The following is a 25158-nucleotide window of genomic DNA, read 5'->3' on the forward strand; positions in this document are numbered from 1 at the left end:
CCCCCCAAAAAAAAAATATATATGTATTGCGCCCGGGACGCCGTCATAGCAGTCACGTCGAATGAGTTCCTGCTGAACCTAATCAACCGAGCACGGAGCAGGTGCCTTCACGTTTTCGTAGAACTCCCGTTGTACATTCAATGACATTCAAGGACATTCAATGGTGAAATCCAGCTCACCGGCTCCATGCTCTAAAAGCACGCCTTACCATTCTGTACGGCTCCTTTGTCCGCGCTGTAGAGTTCATCATTATAGGTTCACCAAATTACCGCGAACAATAGGGTATGGTATGTCGTCTCGGGGACGAGTCGCAGTCACCGAAATAAAGTTAGTGTCGAACAAAGCGATGTCGGCGTAGTGTAATTGGTAGCACACCTGACCGGCTCTAAGAACGTATGGGTTTGAATTCCACCACCGGCACTTGATGACTTTCCTTCAACTCCCGTCTTCCAACTATTTGCTTAGGCGTTGACGAGACTTCAAACTGAATTGAATCGAATTCAGTTGAATTTGAAAGAAAACATAAAATGGATGTTTCGACTTCACTAGTGTGAGGCCAGCAACTCTACATCACTTCCACCAGCTACAATGGTGAACGATGTAAAATCATGATGCCCCCTACCATCATCAATTGCATCACAATCATCTTCTCCTGTCTCTTCGCCGCCTTATGTCTTCAAACGTTTTCTTTCTCTCTCTCTCTTTCACTCTCGATTCGGTTAGCGTTCAGACGGGAACCACCTACTTCGATCAGTATGCGGGCGATCCTCGGAACAGCATTATAACATGCCCACGCTGGGAGCATGAAGTCAAAAAGAAAATTGACTTACCATGTTTATATGCAAAGCGGTGGATTTGGTTGAATGCTGTCTTCAACAGCCAATTGAAGAAGAAAAGAGAGCAGAAGTCTCATGCATCCTCTCTCGCAAATATATGCCTGTTTGTCGCGTCTGTAAGGATAAAGGAGACGCGGTCAGATTATGCGACTAACCGATAAGATGGGTGAAGCCTAATTGGTACGGCGACAAGGTAAGCATAGAGTGGTGCTAGGATAACACTGCGTAAATGTTGGTTTGTGAACTGTTCTAGTTATTCAGAATTTAGTCATACGCTTCTTCCAAGGCTGGGGAAGGTTGGGTCATTTATTAAGGGGCGATACGTCGAGGCAAAAAACACTACATAATAGACGCTAAGACATTTCGAGACCCAGCCTATAAAATAAAAAATACGCACACCCACCGGCACCACTACCCCCAAAGTACATTTTTGAGATTTTGAAATATGAAAACTAAAGAACAAAATGGGTCTGAAATCCGAAAAAGCAGAAACGCCTGACATACAACAAAGTCGGACACAGTGCTTAACGTGCTAACCTTACAGAATTCCAACATGTACCTCGATTTGGGATAATTTTGTTGTGGCGTGTCAGCAAAGCCTTGCATTTGGCCTTTCAGCGATAGAGTTTTCAGGGAAACACGCTTGATCCGATTGTGAAAAGACGTTTGGTGTCGATTCCCGTCGTTTCTGTTGCTTATGAGAGCATTGAGTGTGGAGGTAGGGGAAATCTAATTTTTGCATGAGAAGTCATCCAGAAATGACGGTGTGCTATTCACTAGTAAACGCAGAGTACTTGTACATTTGTAATTATTGTCATTGCCTCACGGGAAGTTGACTCAAGTTGTTGTGTGTAAATAGTTTGTGAAGCGATTGTACATAATATTGCCTCTATACTTGTAACTGTTTGTTGTATGTTGTGCTTTCGGGTGTTCGGGTGTGTGTTGTTGTTACCGTTAATAAATTTTCCTATTACAACACAGAGTCGAACCGAACTCGAACCAAACAGTCGACGCCATGTTGGAGCTGACCCGGAACTGAACCGTTAAAAAAATACCGGTAACTGTTCAAATAACGGTTCATACGCAACTAAGGGCGGAAATCACAAAACAACGAGAATTTGTCGAGGCAGGTAACAATTAGGGTCGACACAGACAAGTAAGCCTCAAACACCGTAATTCGTAAGGGCGGAACTTTGTATATTGTTTGTGCATGAACATTAAACAACTTTTTCTTCTTTTATTAGCTTCGTACCCTTCCTGTTGCTCGCTGAAAAAGTCGTGCCATGCAGGAATGCTCCAGATTTTCTGGAGTCGCGAAATAATAACAACAAATATGGTACCTTAAAAGGGTTATCACTACTAATGTCTATGGCATAGAAATGAATATATATATATAAGGATTAGGGATCAACGACAGCTTTGGGTGGCATTCATGAAGTGTCACACACAGCTACACATGGTGTCCACCCTAACTACAGAACTGATCGTTGGCACATATCGCGTGTGAGCGTATATAAGCCACTTACAAAGTAAAGGGTCAACCACCATCATGATGTTCAGAATGAACAACAAAAACTTTATTTAAAGTTAAGTTAAGAACATACCAAAGTTGGTTTTCTTTGTCCATTTGAAATTAAAGGGGTGAAAACGAATATGTATGCTGGCATCGCATTTAAGAATCGCCAATGCGTCGAAAATGGGTCGATCTTCTCTGTTTGCACTTACTCTTGCCCGTGCTCTGTCTTTGTTCCACAGACACTTCACTCTACGGCGACATGGTACCACGATGACGCGCCTTTTACATAAAGACCCCGGGCTCAGAATCGCATCGTTCCAATACATCTTAATTAAAAAACGTCAACCTCCATGCCGGGGAGCTAAAATGAGCCAATCCAACTACCATGAAGCGTCGAAAGAATGAAACGTCGTGTCATGAAGTAACGGCTACCGAAAGTAGCGGCTCTCATGAAACGTCATGAAGCGTCGTTCGCTGCTTAACGTGTATTCGCGTCTATTGACTGGTAATCTATATTTTCAATGACTTAAAAGACTTAGGCTAAGGTAGCAGGCTTGCTTAATTGACTGTTACATTCATGCCGAGGTTCTGCAAATAACCCGGTGGGTTAGTTAACCATCGCGACACGAGCTACGTGCTGTAGCAGTCAACCCAAACCGGTAATTCATGGTTATACTCCGATCGTAACCACTACTAATCATGTATTTCATATCGCGCAAAACCTTTCAAAATTTTGAACGACTGTTGACACCTTTCTGTCCACTTCAAGCACTATACCACACAAACGGAAGTGTGATATTTAATCTGCCTGTTGTGCTTTATTCCCACCTGTAGCCCCTGAACCGAAAAAAAAAAAAAAACGGTTCGAACCATTAGAGTTGCCTCTCGGAGCTGAACCGGAACTGAACCCTTATCGTCGAACCTAAACCCAAACCGAACCGATAAACGTTTCGGTTCGACTCTCTGCTAGTAAATAATTTCTTAGTGGGTGGACAAGTTCCTGGAGTAGTCAGAGCCTGGAACGTTTGTGTGCTGTTATTGGGCATTTCTGCCCGAGCTATCACTGCGAATTGGCAGCAATAATGTTGCGGCTCATGGGAGCTATATACGGTTGTCCTTGTAAAACGTGTGGGATGCAATAAAACGATGCTGTTGAGCGTCTGTGTGTACAATTTGGGGTGGCTTGAGCGATTCGTGCCTCATCGTCGTCATAGATGCCTTCAAACGGTTTCGCGCAAAGCTGCTCATGAAAGAGTTGCGTGTCGTTGTGAATGGGAGGTTAAGCTCACACTGAGAATCTAGGTCATTCCTTCACATTCGTTGTTGCGGTCCGCTCACTTAAGAGGATACCCTATCTTATTTACGTATACCTTTCTTACTCAGCTGACGGTAAAATCACCCAGTGTCGGCTGATCATTCCTCCTGAAAGGGGTAGAACGAGCACTTGTAAAGAAAAGACGGCAAAAGCTTTCCTCGTAATGTTCCTCCTTTCACGTTGCGACAATAACTTGCCGTAACGCTATCGAGGCAGTGTTCATGTCGTTTCTGAAACAGCACACACATAAAAATACAAAGAGGGTAAAGTGGCCATCTAACGTAAAGAGGCCATGGCACCAAACACATCCGTCTCGTTGGCGTCTTATCCTTTGCGTAAAAGTAGGAACATCGTACTGGGGCAGTAGCTTCTGTCCTTTCGTTATTGATCCTTGGATGGTGAGATTGGACGTAAACTCTGGCGTCGACTTGCTACTTTATTGTTCTTGGACCGCGATAGCATTTTAGATACGTTTATTAAATCGTTTTTTTTTTTGCAACAATAAGGGCCAGTACTTTCAAACATTCCATTCGTCATCAAGTTCCATAGAGTGTATTTACAAAACTTGCGATTTGACATCAAGTTCTGCAGAGTCAAGTGTTTCTAAGTGCACATCTTTATTGTTACTGTCGTTCTTTACTCATTTTTTAATCGACACGAATAAGGTGCTCTCCCAGTATTAGAGCAGCGCTCAGTTACGAGGTAAGATACTTGAATGTAGATATGTAGAGGAAGAAGACGTCCTGCGGCACAGAGGCGCGAGACTTGACTGCGGTTCCTTCTTCTACGTTCGGCCTTTGACCAGTAAAGACGTTCTCTCCCCCTTACTGGCTCGTCCCTTCAAGTTGGTGACCCGAACAGAACACCACTACTCCTAGCTCTACAGCACCGGACATGGACCCGAGTGCTACGTCACAACGGCAGTCTGCCTCGGATCATGGCGACGCCTCCGCTTCTCCCATAGCCGCCATCTCCGCGCCCGGCAGACTACCGGACTTCTGGCCCAATAATGTCCGCCTTTGGTTTGCGCAAGCCGAGTCAGAGTTTGCACTCAAAGGTATTCGCTCCGAATCGACGAAGTACCACATGACCATACGGGCCCTTTCGGAGCGAGACATAAGCGAAGTTGCCGACATAGTGGCCAACCCACCGACCGATACTCCTTACCAATACCTCAAGCAGGAGCTGCTACAGCGACTCCAAGCAAGCACGACACAGCGCCTTCAGCGGCTGCTTTCAACAGAAGAGCTAGGCGACGACAAACCATCTCAGCTCCTGCGTCGATTGAAAGCGCTCCTTGCGGACAAGGCAAGCTCGTTCGACGAAGAATGCTTGCGGGAATTGTTCCTTCAACGCCTGCCGCGCTCCGCGCGCAGCCTGCTCACGGTGTCCCAGACCACGTCACTCACGGAGCTCGCAGCGTTGGCTGACCAACTCACGGAAGACATGTCCCCATCCGTGGCGGCTGTTCACTCGTCTCACACCCACCACGCCCAGCCCGACCTGGATTCTCGGCTACAGGCGTTGGAGAAGTCGCTTGAGAGCCTTCGTCTGGAGCTACGATCCGACCGGTCGCGCCGTCGTTCCCCCTCCCCACGGCGCATCGGCAGTCGACCGCAAGGCCGCACGGCCGCCTACCGTTCTCCGTCACCTCCACCGCCGGAATCGCTCCTTTGCTGGTATCACCTCAAATTCGGCGCAGCTGCCCGCCAATGTCGTCTCCCCTGCCAGTGGGCGGGAAACTGGTCAGCCGCCCGTTAGCGACGACGAACGGAACCCGCGCGGCGCAAAGTCGTCTGTTCTACATCACCGACAGACTTTCCGGGCTCCGCTTTCTTGTTGATACCGGAGCTCAAATCAGCGCCGTGCCCCCACTTCCTGGCGACCGTGCCAAGCGCTCCCCATGCCTCCTCCTACAAGCTGCAAATGGTTCACCCATTCCATCCTTCGGCGACCGCACCGTAACGGTAGACTTCGGTTTACATCGCAAGTTCTACCGGCACCGTCCTAGCGTGAGGCCACGCACACGCGAGACTTGACTGCGGTTCCTTCTACGTTCGGCCTTTGACCAGTAAAGACGTTCTCTCCCCCTTACTGGCTCGTCCCTTCAGATACATACCCTCAGCTTGTTGGACGAGAGACCAACACACACAACACTCGGGACCATCGCTGACTTTAATCGCAAGGAACGAAAGATGACGCAGAAAGAATGTCGAAAAGAGAGGGAGGGAGATCAACTGACGGTTTCTTAATGTACCCAGGAATGTAGGCAATTAGTGCATCAAGAACGACATGTGTTCTTGTGTCCTTAAGATAATACAGAGAATCAGCCTTCTCAAAAATTGGGACACATCCTGGACCACCTTGTACATTTTTTGCCAGTTCCGACATTCTATCATGATTTTTTTTTCTCAGCCAAAGAATGCTCCCCCGACCGGGCCACGGCTTGTCTCCGGTCTGCAGAGTTGGTTTCTCGTCTCCCGAAACTCTTATGCATACGTATCTACATTGCGCTTCACACCAGCTTGCTTGCCTTATCCTTTTCTCTACATTACGGTACGTTATAGGGTATTTTACAACAAATTATGTTTTACCAGTGCAAGAAAAGAATACTTTCTGATGCAAGCTAATTTTGAGTTAGCACAACACGCACCTGAACCGTAGAACAGTTTCGCGTGTAATGGGGTAGTGTACTGCTCTCCAGTGGTGAATCACACCAGGTCATAGTCACGATTTATTTGTTGTTGTTGAACCGTACATTCGCGGAACCTGTTGCCATTACTTTGACCAACAACAATAACAAATAAATCGTGACTATGACCTGGGGTGATTCACCACTAGATTGCAGTACACTACCCCATTACACGCGAAACATTAGATGTGAGATATGTGAGAAGTTATGTGCAAGTACTACAGTTGAGCTGTCCTCCACTGGCTGTACTGTACGCCACAAAGGAAGGTGATGAAAATGAACACACATGAAAGAAGCACCAACTGTAATTGAGATACAGCTAGAGTATGACTCTACAGCGTCTGGATGCTTTGACCAAGCGAGAGCAGTGCCAACGGATATCCAACTATGATTGCGCGCGCTCAGAGATTTGTGGAGCCGAAGGACAAGGGACCTGCCCACGAGTCGAAACTAATGAGTAAATTGAGCAGGAAAATAGTCACGGTCACAGAGTAACGACCAATTTGACCTCTGAAATCTTGCACCCAGGCTGCCCAATAGTTCCAACCATACTGGCATCGAACCATTCCGTATCATATGACACCGAAACGCTCTTTGAATGATTAAATGTTTTCGAGTGAACGTTGTGAATCAATACGGCACCCTGACAGGCAAGCAACTTCACGGCTTACCGTGATATTGCTATTAACAATTTACTCTGGTCCAGGTGACTCAAGCGATTTTCCAAATGATTCCACCCCTTTACTATGAGCGATACCTACCCATTAAGGTTACCCTCAACTGTAACCTGTTATTGCAGTTGTGTTCTTCCGACACTGCCATTCTGCAAAATATGGAGTATAGCAAAAGTATGTTGAGAAATCGAAACCAACCCACAACCAAGAAGCATATGACTCAGGCTTAAAGCTCAAAATAACATTCGCATCGTAGACATGGGCTCAGAGTTACCTGCTTCGGTGTTATTCCTGCTAATTATATGTCCTCTTGCATTTGCTCAGCGAGACTTTACCGCCTTTGCAAATGTAACCGATGTCGTCTTCGGTGAAACGTACCTCAACGGTCCCCACCTCCTGCTACCACTTTTAGAGTCAAAGCTGCTCAGGACATGGACGTTCTTCGAAGACAACATCCTACCGCAAAAGATCGAGGCTCTTATTCGCCTGCTGAGGTCCAGACCTAAAGAAGCGTTCACGGTTCTACTTACGGACCTGACCACACATGTCCTATATCGCCTCTTCCGAGCCCTGGAACGCATATCGCCCCTTATCAAGCACGTTTCGTGGCTTCTACTGCCTCCGAATTCAACAGTCATCACGAAAAACACGTGGGTGGCATTTCCACAGCTGTCGTGCGACGTCACAGTCCTATCAGCATACACACCTAACGTGGACGTCCCTCTTAAAACTTACAACTCCACTTGCACCGTACGTAAAACATTACCTTCACGTTCACTTCAGAGTCACAGCTCGCAGTTGAAGATAAGAAACACTTTGGTGCGCGTCGGTTGCGATCGGAATGGTTTATGGTGCAAGTCTGCAACGGCCAAGTCCATCCTACAAGGCTTAAGACTCTACAACGCCAGTGTTGTTATTGCGCAAGACCCAAGGAGTACCGGCCTGGGAGTTCTGAAGGCCGGGGGCTTCTTCACTGGGTCTCTGGGACAACTGCAACGACGCGAGATCGATGTTTATGTAGGCGACATGGCAGTGTTAAAAAAGAGTTATGAATCCTTCGAGTTCATCGGAACTACATCTGCGGGGGGCTTGACGTTCGTTTCCTATTCACCACCGCAGGGAAACACAGAGATTATACGAACTTTCTCTGTGCGAATGTGGGCTCTGATTGCTTCATTTCTCGCCGCAATCGGAACCATCGTAGCTGCACTGTCAGGCAACGCTTGTACTTTAGCGAACGTCCTAGATACCATGTCGGGAATGTTTTTCTTGTTATTTCAACAACCCACCAAGTTCCGCGGCCTAAGACTAAGAAAAGGCGTAATATGCTCTCAGATTCTCTTATCTTTGTGGCTTTTCCTGGCTTTCATCTTAACAACGGCTCTGAAATCCACGCTTTTATCTTCCATGCGCGTCCATCCGCACGTAAGGTCGATCGACAGCGTGCAGAAATTGAGGAACTCGCTCGGACGCGGTTCCGTCAACCCGTGTTTCGTCAATGGCAGCGAAGCCTTCCGGTTTTTCCTATCCTCGGAGCCACATAACCCGCCTCTTTATCGGAGTTTAAGAAGCCTCGCACTCCAGAATCCGGGAAACATCGTGAAAACCCCGGAACAATGCTACGAGAAGGTCCTCAAACACACCCACGTCTTCATTGACTTTTTTCCGGGCTCAAGAGCGACACTTTGGAGCAACAAAGAGGACGTTGTGTTATCTGACGATCCACTGGCGTCATTTTTTGGCGGCAGTTTCGCTGCCCCTGGATGGCCTTACGTTGACCACGTGAAAAAGCTGGTGGGCAGAGTTGTTGAAAGTGGGATGACAGATCATGTAGAAGTGATGATTTACATAGCTGATAACGTGACGATGTTAAACGTACAACGCAAAGATGAGGTGGATGGCTATCGTGACGTTAGTCTTACGATGGAGTATTTTCTAACGGCTTTCGGGGCTTGGGTTGCGGGATTGTTGGTGGCTTGTTTTCGTCTCTTGTGGGAAATATTCAGCAGTCGTTTTATGACAGCGAGAAAGAAAAGATTCGAAAGCTTGCCGAAAGAACACGCTCGCAAAGAGAGCACTCGCGTGATCAGAATAACATCTGGCAGATGGTTAGCTGCGGAGATTAAAGCAGGAAAGCGCGAAGAGAACTAGAGATGAGGATATGAACGAAACACAGGATGGGTTTTTTTTTCGTCGGCACGGCTTCACATAACTAAGTAAGTCCTAAACAGTCGAATCAGTGCAGATTCATTCTTTAGAGTGATCGAAAAACATCGTATCAAAATGATATTTTAGCGTCGTGAATCTTTTCTCGAGAGCAATGCTGTCCGAAGTGTGCAGCACGTATTAGTACGGCAAGGTTTTTCTCGGACACGCTTTCATCCAGTATTTGAGTGAAAAATCTAATAACAGCCGAGCATATTTCGTGCATCGTAAATTCCAGAATCAATTCTTGGCGCATAAACAAGATAAAATGACATATAGGTAATGCCGCGCAAGAGCTACTTGTCTCCAGGGTTGCATATTGCCTCTTTTGATGAAGTACAGTTAGTAGTAAAAATGATAGGTAGCAGCGGTATTCCACTGAGCGACGCGTCCTACCAGCGCCAACTTGAAGCTACTGGGACACCCTCACTTGCCCTTCCTCAACTGCTTGGGCCTCCGGCCAACCCAGCGCATCAGCTACGAGATATTCAACCTCATCACCTTCTTAGCAGCAATAGGGCTCCTGCGTGAACTCTGAACATTCCATCATCACTTTACCATCTTCTCCCCTCAAGCAATGGGATGGGGTGCCGCCTCAACGGGGAAACACCCCACTACATCATCGTTACTTATTTGTTGTTGTTGTTGTTGATAGATATATCTGAATTGGGTACTAAACGAAACGAACGGAAACAGTTTAGGTTTGGTTGTCCTCAGTTTCAATCTCAGTTTCGTTTCAGCCTCGTGATGAAAGCGTTTCAAGTTTGTATGTCAATTGGTGGCGGTCACCGCCTGCAAGTATCTCTTGAGTTCACCGAACGCGGGGAAGGAGGAATCTGTTTATTGGTCAGGAGAAGTCAGCCAGACGAAGACGCCTTCCTATTCCTTAGTTAAGGAAAGAGACACAGACAATAATACCCCCCAGTGTGGCTTTCCAGCAAACGAATTGCGCGCGACCTTAACGTGAGCATGAGAACCACACGCCACCACCTATATTACATCAATTGAAATCTTGAACGCAAACGTAGTGATGTCTTTGCAATCTTTGTCATTAAAGCACTTCGATGCACATTGTGTGTACTTCGAGTCGATAATAAAACACATTTGACCCTCAGTGTTTCACTCTGTGTTTGTGATGGATGAAATAATTTCTCTACGTCTTTGTTAAGAAACAGACAAACGAAAGGACTGGTATCCCAATTCGTTGAGAACTATGGTGTACATACATCAGAAATTAGCTGAATTTGCTTATCTATCCAGCTCGTTTTCCTTTTGTTCGCGTCTGACAGACCTTTTCCTTCCTTTTCATTTGTTTTTCTTCCAATAAACATATACCCCTGCCCCCTTTAGTTCGAATAGGCTACAACACTATAGTACGCTTCTGATCTAAAAGACCCCTAAATATAAGCTGATAAGAAACTTGTCAGATAGAAGAATCGGGCTTAAGTGATGAGTGCCAGTGGATGTGTAAGTGATACAAAGCTTTAAGCGAAAAGCGCTCACCCGCGGCATAAGAATGGCAATGTTTCAAAAGGAGACAGTGTAATACGAAGTTACCGAGTTAATTCGTCGCAAAATGAGGCTGTAAAATTTGTCTGTAAATATGTAAGTACGTATGCCTGTTATGTTTGTAATGTACCTCTGCTAGTATCCTGTTGTATTGGTATTATATATATGTCTGTACATAATTATTTGTGCGTTTATGTCTGTATTGTATCCACAGCATAGGTGGGGAAGTTACTTTTATTTTGTAGTGCACTACCGTTACTCACTACTTTTTCAAAAAGTAACGCGTTACGTTATTCGTTACTGTTGCAGTAGTAGGTAACGCGTTACTAACGCCGTTACTTCTGATCAGTAATGCCGTTACTTTTGCATTACTTCATGAGGTTTTGCTTATAATATATACCATTTTTGGTTGAGTCACATAGGTGCATTCCGCAAATTAATACAAGCAATGTTGGGCACAAACAAGGGTCACGCATGAACACAACTTACATGTGCGATTTATTGCAACGCAGAAGTAGTTGATGTTCAAAATTTTCATCTGTGAGCTTCGCCCGTTGGACTGAGAGGACGCCTAATGACCAGTGAGTGCTCCTTGTCAAGGTTGATAGAGACGGTGACCTTTTAGCTCACACAGTACGAATCCAAACAGCCAATCCCTTGGTACTTTGTTACTTGTTCAGGTAGAGGCTATTTTTCTGCCGCTTTTGCCCCATTCGTCCGAAAAATACCAGAGGGAGTGAAAAACAGAGGTGGTAATCAAAGGTGACATCTTAACCAGGGTAGGTCATTAACCCTTATTTTGCGTTCTTCGTGGGTGTCGCTGTGACCTTCTTCTCATTGTTGAAGATTAATAGAAAAAATCAGGGATTTTCCCGGATTCTGCAGGCACGGTCCTCGCTCAAGCATTCAAGTTTAGACGATGAAGCAATGTTCCCGAACACGCAGTAACGCATAACGCCGTTACGCGTTAGTTATTAAAAATGTAATGACGTTACGTTACTCATTACTTTTCTCCCAAATGTAATGAGTTACCATATTTCACTACTCGAATGTAACGCGTTACCGGTAACGCACTACTTTGTAACGCGTTACTCCCCACCTATGATCCACAGTGAGTTGTGTGTATTGTGTGCGCCAACACCATGGCCTTAGCGGCCGTTCTTGGGCACTAATAAAAATTATTATTATTATTATTATTATTATTATTATTATTATTATTATTATTATCATCATCATCATCATCATCACACGGCTGCGACGAGACGAAGGCAGTGTCCCTGTGTGTGCAGCATTGCTTGTTCTGCATAACATCAGCCATGAAGTAGGATTTTTTTTTTCAATAAAAGTAGACGACGAACGACGACAAACTACAGAAAGGCTAAAAAAAAGCTAGAGTGTTTCAAAAATATTTCACTGGAAACAAACTCGTTCTTAATATTTCACAATAATTTTATAGAGGAACACTTGTGAAAGCGCATATACGTGGACGGAGTTGTAGTTAAACCACGCAAAACAACATGAACAGCTAGTTGAACGTCGGTATGTCGCTACATTTTACAATATCTAGTGGGCGGCAGTACAACCCAAGGAATGATAATGACCAGTTCCGTCGTCGTTTTTTATCATCGTTTAGATCATCTTTGCAATTCGTAACCCGTCCAAACTATTATTATTGAACGAAATCGTCCGTCGACTCCTATTGCGTGGATCCACCACTCGTGTATAGTTGCTTGGCGACGCTAACGATAACGAAAACAAACAAACAAACATACACACACTCGCTCTCTCCCTCTTACTCGCTCTCTCTCGTGTATCATTCCTCGAAACTTTGGAGGCTTACACAACGTTCTCACTGCGTAAACGAACAACGCACGATGCCCACACTACGCCTACACTATCGCCACGTTCTACAGCGATGCAGTAACTATATGCAGCCTGTGAACTCAGTCGTGCAATCTCATTCTTCGGTGCCCCACTCTCACCCTCAACGCATTAACCTCATGCTTTCCTTTTAAAGTCATCTTCTGTGATCCATCTCATCATTCTTTCACCGTTTGTTAGTCATCTTTTGTTTTGTCATCTTTGTCTTTAATCTACCTCATCCTTCTTTCATCATTTGTTAGTTTTTCGTTATTTCCTAATTCTTTTTCTTTTCCTTTATTTCTTATTTCTTAATTTTCTTTATTTATTTATTTCTTATTCCTTCCTATTTCTTTCTTTCTTATCTTTTCTTTTTATTTATTATTATTTCTTATTTCTGGAATAGCAAGCCGACGTCCCGTTTGGCTGACCTTTCCCCGGTTTTTTTTCCTTTTCGTCTAATAAATATATCGTCGTTCCTTTTACCCCCAGTAACCCCCAGTAACTATATCACTATATCACGGTCGTCCAAGCAAGTCATTCTAACACCCACAAAAGACAGGAATCGTCACACACTGCGACCTGAGAAACAACCTTTTCAATCATGAGAACCCACAGATAGCGCGTTACAGAGGCACCGTCGAAATGCGAAGAAAAGAGAAAATGAAAGAAAACTAGCCAAATGAAACGGACAGGCGAAACCTTGTGATATCAAAAGACGCTACGCACGCAGGTCTGCCGCTTTGTTCTCTCAAGACTCAGAAGGCCCTCAGGAGTATTGCGCAGCCTCAATGGGAAAAGGACGACTTCAAGACGTTGACGCTTCTCAGAAGGCTCGTCTCTTGTGTCGTCGGAATGAACGGGGCTTTGAAAAGCGGAAGAGCACGGAGGGACCTGTACTGCACGCCGGTACGCGAGGAGAAAATTAGCAGCTTCCAGAAAGCGGTTGCTCTCAAAAGTCATTTTCATCACCTTAGGGCTGTTCGTCGTGCGAAATGAAAGTAATGCTTTACCAGATGAAACCCGATTTTAGCAGTGGCAGATTGCGTTCCATGGGAACTGATATTTTTTTTAGTTCTCATTATTAGTTTACTTGTGACCACGGCACGGGGGTTTTATCGCTTTTAAAGTATGGTTTTATTCACTATACGCTCGTGGTGCTCTTAAAATGCCGTATTATTAGCATTATTAATATTTTAAATGATATTATTATATTAAACACCTCATCGCTCATCTCGTGAAAGCAAAATTGTAATATTGATTTTTGTGTGTCCGTGCGTGAAAGCGAATTTATTATCCTGAAGCCCGAACATGTAGGGTAAAGTGGGGCTACTCGAAGACGAGGGCAAGTTGAGGACAGTTTGGGTTTCTCGCGTGGCATTTTCTTAGCAATATTTTTTTTTCTCTCTCTCTCTCTCTCTCTCTTTCTCTCGTCTGTGACACCAGGGTGACCACAGTCGTTGCCTGGGCTTCGAAGTAACGTGTTGACGTGTTCTGCGCGTGGCCTTTTAGAAAGACGTGAGACGCTGTTTTGCAGATGTGGTCGAGGTAAGTGGGGCCTTTTTTTTTTTTTTTCACAATTATGGTACAATTTAGGCGATTCTTCTGACTACTATTAAAAAAAATGGCTCAACTGTCTTCAACATAAACCACATTACCCTATTCAATAATATATTGCACAGTGGAAGAAGAGCAGACATCCAACCATGTCTTCCCTCTGAAGTATTTAACGTAACACGAATAAGTACGCACATATACGTATAAACAAACAATGCAGTCAGACAGAAAAAAAAAGGTGAGTCACTACGATAGGGCGATGAGTACAGGTGTCTTGTTGCGCTATCATCCCTGATCCACTAACGACTTGGAAGCTTCAGAATTCAATTATCGAATGCGGCCTCGATTAATGGACCGCACAGTCAACTCACGCCCACAAAGCATTCATTAGCGGACCAGCCTCCGAGACACGGGCCTCGCCATTGTCGTATCTATCACAATAAACTGGGTTGACGACAACGTGTGAGTTCATGAGACATGTCTTCTAGGGCTCACTGAAGGCCATCCGCATAACATGGTGTATCACTCTAAGAAAAAATGAATAAAATGGGGAATAATTGCAGCTTCGAGACTGCAATTACTCCCCAGTTTACCCCCCTAACCCAAAATTTACTTCTCAGGACTGCAAATCGCCAATGAACTTCGCAAATGGTCTCCTGAATACAACAGTGTGCCTAAATATGCGCTCTTCGTGAACTTGATGGAATAAAGGCTATAGAACTTAGCTAACTTAGCAATTTTCCACCACACAGAGGAAACAAATTAGGTCTTTTCTTGCGAAATTGTGCCCTATTGCGTGTCGCAAGATTTTATATCACTCGACATACCACGGTTGACGGTTTAATTCGAAGTATTTTCATTCATGCACATGAATTATGTAGCTTGACTCTTAGAGCAGTACCCACTCTGTGACATTCATTTAGTCCAGTGTATTTACTCGCTAAGTGACTGCTTTTTGCGTTTTTTTTTTCTCATAGAGTGTACTGCAACAGCCGTTCAGAATGAAGCTGGTGTCTGCTCTGAGTTGAAGGCAGACTGGAGGGAATGAGAAAAATGTTGCGAGTAAACACGACGTGACGCGTAGCAGGCTATCGACTGCCGCTGTGCTACTGTAGCTTTTGGAACTTAATGCTGTCTATACTAGCATGGTTGGCTCCTCTGCATGTCGCGAACGTGTCTGCCCTGAATGAAGGGGGGGGGGGTATATGTTTATTGAGAAAAAAAGGAAAGGTTAGCCAGGCAAAAAGCCGGGTTGCTATTCCAAAAAAAATGAAAAAAGAAAACGGAAAAGAAAAAGAAGGAAAAGGAAAGAAAGAAGGAAAGAGACCCTAGAACAACGTCGCGTGCAGTTAACGAGTCCTGAGACTCGGAGGAAACCGAGGGGAGCGGCAGTGACAGCCCACTGGTTGGTGGGCAGGACGGGGTCAAGGAGAACGGCCAACGAAGAGTCGTCACTCTGCGTCATTAGTCTGCTCCATATTGGCCCTGAATGACTTCTGTGTTGTCACTGTGAACAGACATGTGGTACGTGGTAGTCGGTATCCTGTAAAATTTTCAGAATTCTGCTTTCCGACAGCCGTCCATGTAAGGTAATTCATAACACGTAAACCAATTAGTGTAATTAAAGTGATCGTGATATTTGATAAGCCAACGATCATTTTCAATTGGTTCCTCTGTACTAAGACCCTGGAAACCTGCGAAATATGAAGTCGAAAATCTTTCAAATAGCGAAAATAATCTCTATTAACCACGGCTGTGAACGGCGGCTGCTACGACCCGCATGCGAGGCGAACCGGCCGCTCACATCATACACAGGGGATGTTGCTGATTCGCGGACGGTCTTTTGCGAGCAAATTGCAAAAATTTGAAAGCAATTTGCTTCCAAACTTCGCCATGAAATGTCTTTTAATTTGACCTGAAACTAAGATCGTATCTAATCGTTGAAGCTGAATCCTACCAGAAGCGTAAGGTAGCTGTTGATTGTCAGCGTGGTTACCGCTGCACCTTTTCCTCTCAGAGCTGCTTCTTCGCCAGAAAATGTCTCTGTCGGTGGCCTTTCAGGAGCTGCTGCGTACGGAACGATTCCCTAGACGTTGGGTGCGTCGCCTAATCTCTTCCTTCGTCGCTGACAATTTACGTTTCGCCATATTTCTACTGATTTCGACGGCTGATATACGACGTCGTTGTTGTCCAAACGGAAACCATGCACCCATGTGGTCCCGCGGGGTGTGTCGTCCACAATTGGCTAAGAGGACTGGACGTTAACGACGTAAGCCCGCTTCGAGGTGACATACGGCGGTCACGTCCCGCTATTTTTGCGTGGTGAATGCGCCCCGATGCACTGCATATGGATAAAAGTCGACGTGTGTATGATAGTGAGGGATCATGAGAACCGTTTCCGGCAGTATACTCGAAATTCGCGAAAATCATAGTCGCTTTAAAGTCTATATAGATAGTTACTTCCCAGGTTACTTTCAATATTACTTAATTGCAATTGGAACTTAATTACTGTTTTGGCGCAATTACCCGGTAATTTGTAATGCACCTCGAGTAACTTTTGGAATTACTTTGCATGCGATCGGCAAGACACTGTCGACATGCAGAGCATTCCACGGCTGCTTTACTTATACTTTACTGCTCCACGGTGGACGAAACAGGAACAACAATTAAATGATTATGTTCCTGCTGATTTAGTGCGCTCTACAATAATGAATAATGCCTTTTCTAATAGATGGACGAGAAGAAACTACTATTTCCTTTCTTATGAGGCTGTTAGTGCAATTCCAATTCGTGCAGTAAGTACATAAAATTAAACGAAGGTAAAGGTATCGCTCATTCGTATAAAATACTTATAAAACAAGGAGAAATTGTAATTTCACTTTCGTCGTATTACCGAACTACTTCACCTGTCAGTTCCAACACAATCGAATTGTTTGCTCCACATAGCCCATCCAGTGTTCTATCACAACAGGCATCACGGACAGCAAGCAGAAGAGACAGGATGTGATGGCAGGCGCAGAGGAAGATACGCAGTGCGAAACAAACTAAATCAGCAGTAGTCAGTGGAGCAGGCAGGCACGACTGTCGCATTAGCGCCCACAGCATACCAATGGATTCCGTCCGTGCCGCGCAAGCATTGAGGTCTCTGATTACTTACATCCGACGTATCGCGACCCTTAGATGTCGATATGCAGCAGCTTGAGGTCGTGAGCTGTTTTCATAGCTGGTGATGCAAGCGAAACACACGCTTTAAACTTGGCTACACATTGCCCTTCACTCCGCACACGTTATGTATCTTGGTCCTGCGAGTTGTTTTGCTTTTCTTTTCCTTTCTTTCTTTCTTTTTTATTTGGGGGGGGGGGGGGGGGAACCTGATCACGTTTTATACGTGAATGGACTGCCTGATCGAAGCATCACGCCCGGAAGTTATTCTTGCAGTAAATGTTGGCTACAAATGTTATTGTCACATTTGCCTTGTATATACAGTGAACCCTCGTTATTATGACCCCCGTTAATCTGACATTCACGCTTTATGACCGAATTCGTGGGGAACGGTTTTTTCCCCATGTAAATCCTTCCCGTTAATATGACATTCCGCTTATCGGACTATGACCGAGATTTTTGGGCACAGCTGGGGTCAAAGACACGTATTATCCTCCCGTTATTATGACCGCGTCACGCACCCCTTTGAGTGGCTGCTGAAGTTTCTCAGGAACAAAGTGACACAGTTAAACTGGGGCGCAAAGGATTAGGGTGACTCGAGGTGTTGTTGTCCTCAATATTACTCATACCTCTTCTCGGATTGCTAAAGGAGTGAAGCACTGAATGTTGCCTTATTGTTTTTTGAGCAACACAATGACATTAATAATGTTTGCGTGATCAATAATACTCTTGTACAGTTAGAAAAGCTGATCACTGCAAGCTACTCCAAGCAGTCATTGCTGACAGACTTTTTTATTAAATAAATTGTTGTCCAGCATCATGCGTACGTTTTGTTCTGCCGTGCATGCCCTCTGGTCCCCACTGGACCGCTTTCTCGTTATTATGACAATTCGCTTTATGACAAAAATCTGCGGGAACGGAGGCGGTCATATTAACGAGGGTTCACTGTATCCGCATAATCTGGAGCCATGTGAGCGATGTGACGGATTTGAGATTCTCACATACATTTTTAAAAATCGTATAGCTTCGCGAGGAACTCTCTTGAATTTCCCCATACCATCGTCATAATGTATTTCTCTCTCTCTCTCTCTTTCTCTCTCTCTTGAATTTGCATTATATATGCCTTGCTGGTGGACTTCAGGCATTTCTAGTGCTCGATAGGGTCAGACTTTCAGTGTGAGCCTTAGAAAACTTTACAACTGCGCTCAGAAGATGACGAAAACATGGCATTTCGTGCTTCGTTAGCTTTTGTGATCACTCACAAAATAAAGATGGCTCACACGATGGCTCACACACAATTCTAATCTCATAGAGCGCTAGAAAAAAATGACAACAAAACAACTAAAACAAAACAGAAACGAGAAATTTATTTGTTTTTTGTCTGTTGCTCTTCGCTCTGTTTCTCCTTTGCTATTTTCATCTAAAATCGATACATCCGACTATATTTCGCCTACGTTGAACCATCTGCCCATTAAATGATTTTTTGTCAGGGGTGGTTAGTCCAGAAGACTCCAGATTCAAGATAAGTGCAAGGTGTAACGTAGTCACGTAACAGGTACATAACATAACATGACCGGGTCGTAACGGTACACCCCTTGTCGTGCGTGACAAGGATGGAGCGTGTACTTTTGTATCTAACTATAATCCGCTGGCACCTGTAGCCGCGTCCCCACTACGATTCTATGCTGCTATTCATGTGTATAATCGAAAACTGTCCCAAATTCTTTCCGCCCACTTTGCCACGTCGTCTCCTTGCGCACTTGCTGAAGCAGCGATTCGACACGGACTGCAAACGGGTGCGAGCGGATCTGTGCGTTGGCCAAGGACCACATCATGGTCTGCAGTAATGCGTCCATGACTCCCTGGACCTTTGTACGACACCTTATGGTCCTTCACAAGGGGGATTCAGCCAATGCGTGACCACCTTTCCACCTGGATCATTCCCAGGACAGTTGCCCATACTATGCATACGTAGGAACTGGGGAAGAATTTTGGGGGGACTTGTTTGGCGGCACACCAACATCTCCTGCCCCGTGACGTTCGATCGCAGGCGTTCAGGTCACCGACTCAGTCTTCTCGTGACAGCCTACGGCTCGGATATACTGTGGACGGCATGCTGTCAGGCTGTGGTGTACCGACGACGTAGCACGCCGTTCTTCTTGTTGCTGCGACGGTTGTGCATTAACCTCGTCAACATCCTGCAGCGGGACTTGTTTGCGTTGGGACAGGTCACCTTCGAGCGGGTGTGGTGTTCACCTAAGGTAAGGACCTTCACTTTGAAATCGGGCACCAATAGGCCGCCATCTACGCGAGGCTGATACATACGACCTCTTGATACCCATTCTACAGAACCCCCCCCCCCCCAGATAAACTGAAACGCTGCACGTGTAGCGGCCTAAAGAGTAGTCCGCGGAGGGATGGAAATATTGGCCAAATACCAATATTTGCTCAGAAACCAAGACGCGCTCTGCAGGTAATGGGGAGTAAGAGCTCTTCCAAGTCCCAGAGAACAGGGAAACTACGCATATGGACACATGCCCAGGAGCTGGGCGATACTCCTGAAGGCAGAAAATCATACCCAAGAACGTGCACGGAATTCTTCACAGGAATACCAAAGGGTGAGGAGCACGACGGGTTGAGGTTGACGAAAAGTAGTGCGCTTTTCTCTCGATTGATTAACCCTACCGTAGCTCTCGATTACCCGAAGAACATTCCCGGTAGCTTCCTCGTCAGTCAGGATGAGAGATAGGTCGTCTGCATATGCGAAAAGCGGTAACGCGGATGTGCCCGGAAGGGCAAGCATCCGGGAATCAACCGAGGATGCGAGGGACTCAAAAAGCGGGCTAAACACTAGGGCATACAGTGCCGGTGACAAGGGGCAGCCCTGACGGACACCCACCTTTATGGGGAAGTTAGCAGAGGTACCCCCTATTGACACCAATGAAAGCTGACGCACCAGCATACAGTGCTCGAAACCACGATATGATCTCGCGATCAAACCCACTCGCCTCCAATACACGATACATGTATTCATGAAGCACACGATCAAAGGCCTTCCTTTGGTCAAACGACACTAAAACACAAGGTCGCCGCCGACTATGTGCCCAATACAAGGCGTCTCTTAAAGCCTGCGTATGAAGCGTGATGGACCGCTCAGGGACAGCGCAGGCCTGGAAATGAGGAATAACTGTACCAAGAACTGGAGAGATGCGTTGCAAAATCGCTTTTGATAAAATTAATTTTGTAGTCAGTATTAAGCAGTGAAACAGGACGATAGGCATTTGGCTCCTTACACAACAAGGTGTATTGTTGACTCTATGAGATGAGCCACAGAAGATTGTGTACTCCTCTTCCTAAACTTTCCCTAACCATTTATCCCGCTTGTTACCCCACTTGTTATTCGTATCTTGCCTATTTCTATCCTTGAGTCAACAACTGAGACAAGTTCTAAAACAATGCCACATTGCTATCGCACTGAAGTGCAGCATCCCATAGTATAATCTCGAGGAGTGCCACTGTATTGGCATCAGAGCGGAAGACCAGCCACACAGACTGGCTCCCTCTAACGTTTCACACGGACTAAACTAAGGCTACGTAGATGCCAACTCTAGAGCAATATGATCTCTAGATTAATATGTATGCTGGACGTCACCATGCAACGAACGAATACTCGCGGAAAGCTGCGAACGTGACAACGGCACACTGTACTTGGCCACCTAAAAGTGAAGCACATAGGTACCTCTATCATCTTCAAAGAGGACCGATGATGTCTGCCACCGTCTTGCAAAGTGCACAGCTCCCAGCACAGCTCTCTCTCTACGAAGAGCGCGACGAACCCCTGCTCGAACAAGATTTAGCACTTCTGCTACACTACGGATGCGGCCACCCTGTGCTGCAATGCAGCGAGAAATCCACACTTGGTAGTTAATCTCAACTGCCAGAAGGAGGAACTGTTTCCTATCGCGATGCGCGACGGGAGGCTGAAAGAGCGTTTGAATGACAGCCCACCGAATGCGTGACACACCGAACAGGACTTCAACTTTGTGCCATAGCGTATCGGGCACAAGGCACTGATGAAACGCGTGTTCCGCAGTTTCGTGGCAAGCACAGAATGGACAGAAAGGAGTGGTGACTCCGTACCGAGCGAGACGGTCCCGAAGCGGTAAAACGCCGTGTGCCAAGCGCCATTGCAGGCTAGCCCGACGCGCGTCGAACCAGCCCGCGGTGACAAGACGCCAAGCAACCTGCCGGGGCACACCAAGGCCCACAGCCGGCGGAGGCATGGGAAGAAGCTCCAAGAGAGATTTGTACAGTCGCTTCACAGTCCAGGTAGAAATGCGTTCACCTGGGTAGGACTCGCGCAGGCGCCGCATGGAGGAGGCATACTCCCTGAGGTGGGGTGCGACAAACTCAGACCGAGGCCTACTCAGCGAAAAAGCCGAAAAAAACCTGACATCAGGACCCAGGAGGAACTGTAACAGATCATGGGCAGGGTGGCACGGCTCCATGAGCGCATCAAAAATACCTTTAAGACCAAGGGCGAGACACTTGGTCTTCATATGTGGAACCCATAGGCCACCTAACTCCCGCTGCAAGCACATGCGGGCACGTGACACCCATTCCACGCTGCCACTCCAGATGAAACGAAAAGCTGTGCGAGTAGCAGCTACCAAGATCTGACGAGGGGGAATAACGACACTGCCATGGTACCAGTACTTACTGAAAAACCATGAGGCGGCAAGACGGGCTCGACACGTGATAGGGAGCACCAAGCCTCTGAGATCAGCAAGAACGGGGACACTGTGCTGGTGCACCCTCAGCCATGAGGACGGCGACAGTCCGCAACTATTAAAGTTATATCCTAGTATGCGAACATCGTCTTTAACAGGAATGCCAAAGGGCGCAGGGCACGAAGGGGTAGCATTAAGGAAGAGCAAAACACTCTTCGCCCGATTAATGCGCGCATTTGATACGTTGCCATAGGCATCTAGAACACCTAGGACAGCGGCAACAGAAGCTTCATCTCTAAGTATTAGAGATAGGTCATCCGCGTACGCAAAAAGCGGAAGAGCTGTAGAGCCAGGTAGTTTGAGCATACGTGAAGGGAGGAAAGTTGCAAGAGACTCCAAAAGTGGACTAAAGACCATGGCGTAGAGAGCAGGAGACAAAGGGCAACCTTGCCGCACACCGGACTTTATTGGAAAACGGTCAGACAGAGCCCCATTTAGCCCAATCGTGGCTGAAGCTCCGGCGTACAGAGTTCTGACCCAGTCAATAACCGTAACAGGGAAACCAAAAGCGTGCAGGACCTGGTACATGTACCCGTGGTGCACCCTGTCGAAAGCCTTCTCTTGGTCAAAAGAGGCCAAAACTGCAGGTTGGATGCGACTATGAGCCCAATAAAGGGCATATCACGCAACGCAGAAGCGTGGAGCTGGAGGGACCGTCCGGGGACAGCGCAGGCCTGCCAAGGAGGAATAACAAGGCCCAAAACAGGAGAAATTCGTTGCAATAGCGCGTTAGAAATAATCTTATAGTCCGTATTCAATAGAGACACGGGCCTATAAGCGTTCCGATCGAGCCTGCGAGACTCGTCTTTGCAGAGCAAGATAATAACGCTGTCGCGCATGGAAGGACACAAGAGACCGCCCGCCAAGCAGATATTGAAAAGGATAGTCAAAGGACGGGACGAAGTCGACCAGAAGCGTTTATAGAATTCAGCCTTCGTGTCTGTCGAAAACAGTTACAGTACGAACAAAACGAAACGCCGAGAAGGAGGAACTTGGTGACGTAACGATTTTGTCATCGTTTACTTCCCACGGTGTGCTGCTGTGAAAGTACTGGTTGGTTGGTTGGTTGGTTCGTTGGTAAAAAAGAAAAAGACGGAGATGTCGGCCCAACTCTACATTGGGCCGGCTACTCCAGTACGATTATGGTAGCGAGGTCTTGCTAGCAATGAGCATAAAAGAATGTTTGTTCCACAAAAGTACTAAGGACGCAGACCACAGTGTGTGGAACATGCCGATGTGCTGCTGGCCAGTCACCGAGTACCTTCATGAGGTCAAGCGGGCCGTTGTCGTGTTTGACTAAGGCATCCCGGAGTGCTTCTCGACTTGCCATGAATCGCTCGCAGCTGAGCAGTATGTGTTCAGTGTCCTCTAGCACTCCGCATTGGATGCAGTCTGGTGACGAGCTATCCCGATACGGTGCCAGTATCCGATAAGGGAGCAAGTGGCAGTTCAAGGAGACACAGCCGCGGCGGACACTAATGTACCGTGTCGACCATCTTCGGAGGAACTCTGTCTCTCCAAGTGTAACAAACTGGGTCTCCAAGAAAATGACTACCTGCTTGTGGAGCGACATAAGGAGAGGGTACTGAACGCGAAGGCGCCTGCTCTGAGCTACCGCTCTGCATCTGTTCTTCCACAAGACGTACCTTGCCACTGCAACGAGCAGAAGAACAAACCTGTCCCTGATCCAGTGCCCTAAACCGTAGCGGAACGGGAAAACCCGGCAAACGAGAGTCCAAAACGTCCTTGCTACAACGCAGTCGTCTAACACGTGAGACACTGATTCAATGTTGGGACAATTCGGACAAAGGGAGGTATTGGTAACACCCCACCGATTTAAGCGATCACGCGTAGGTAGAACTCCCCAGGCCGCCTTCCACAAAAATTCACAGACTTCTCGTGGGAAATTGTCGGGCCGCATATCACCCCACGATAGACCCAGGTTTCTCAAGTTATCCGATCGGGTTCATCCAAGAGACATAGCAATTCGCAGATACGTGATGCAGGGACCAATAGAGGATCGACCTGACGGTCCTGAGCCTGTATGTCGCAAAATCGGTCTGCGATACGTCGATAAAACAGGGACGGGGAAGTGGCTTCAGGGTACCTATTCCCTAGTCCTCGAGGAACTAATGCTCTGCGAAAGTGGCCCATCCAGTACAATGCAAGCGGACGCGCTGAATGCTCAGTATCGTCAAGAACACGAAGGACAGCCCGAAGGGCAAACAGTGTACAAAAAGTAGAAAGGCACGGGAGGCTCCAGCCTCCCTGAGATCGCGCCTGTTGTAGGACCGCACGTCTAACAAGAGCTGTTCTTCCTCCACAAAAGAAGGAGAAAATCACCGAAGAAACCCTAGTGCATACAGCACGGGGCGGTATAGCAACCCGGGAAACGAACCACAGCTTATTACATAGCGCATTCTTGATTAGATATGCACGCTCCTGAAAAGGAAGGTCAAACCTACTGGCTATCGAAACCTTGCGTTCAACGTCCTGAAGCAGGGGATCCCAGTTTTTCTCGTGCCACGCCCAGTTGGTCAAACACTACCCCCAGGATTCTTAGATGTTAGGCCTGATTTGTCCACGCGCACAATTGGTTGTCGTTGGGTCCATGGTTGGCACGAAGCAGTTTGATATGGACTATAGTCTGGAATTTCGTGCCTGGGAGGCATTACAGACCGATGAGTACCCGAATGAGATCGGCGATGCATTACGTATATTAGCTGGTGCCTACTGTGACGTATTGCGAGACAAGTGTAATGTCAAAGCGCTTCTATCACGCGGAGGGTAGGTACGTTCTATTCCCGTGCTAGAGCCAAGGCCGGCAGGTTCGGTGTTGCGTTTGGTACTCCGAGGCAAATCTTCACGCTCTTTGTCAGGATACGCTGTAGGCAAGTTTCAGATGTCGCGGATAGACCGTGAAGGACGGGTACGTGGTACGCCAACATCCGTCGAATGAGAGACGCGTGAAGCTCAAGCATAGAGTGGCATGTTGCTCCCCATCGTGTCCCACGGAGATAACGGAGAACGTTAATCCTAGCA

At 46.6% G+C, this 25158-nt stretch overlaps 1 protein-coding gene across 1 annotated transcript; it reads left to right on the forward strand.

Moving 5' to 3' along the window:
- Window positions 1-4561: 4561 nt before the first annotated feature.
- On the forward strand, window positions 4562-5428 carry LOC135395930 (uncharacterized). Its single transcript, XM_064627017.1, has one exon. It carries the CDS (start codon window positions 4562-4564, stop codon window positions 5426-5428), a length of 867 nt encoding a protein of 288 aa, XP_064483087.1.
- Window positions 5429-25158: the final 19730 nt, after the last annotated feature.

The sequence above is a fragment of the Ornithodoros turicata genome, chromosome 5 (assembly GCF_037126465.1).
Source record: "Ornithodoros turicata isolate Travis chromosome 5, ASM3712646v1, whole genome shotgun sequence".
In the NCBI taxonomy this organism is placed as follows: domain Eukaryota; kingdom Metazoa; phylum Arthropoda; class Arachnida; order Ixodida; family Argasidae; genus Ornithodoros; species Ornithodoros turicata.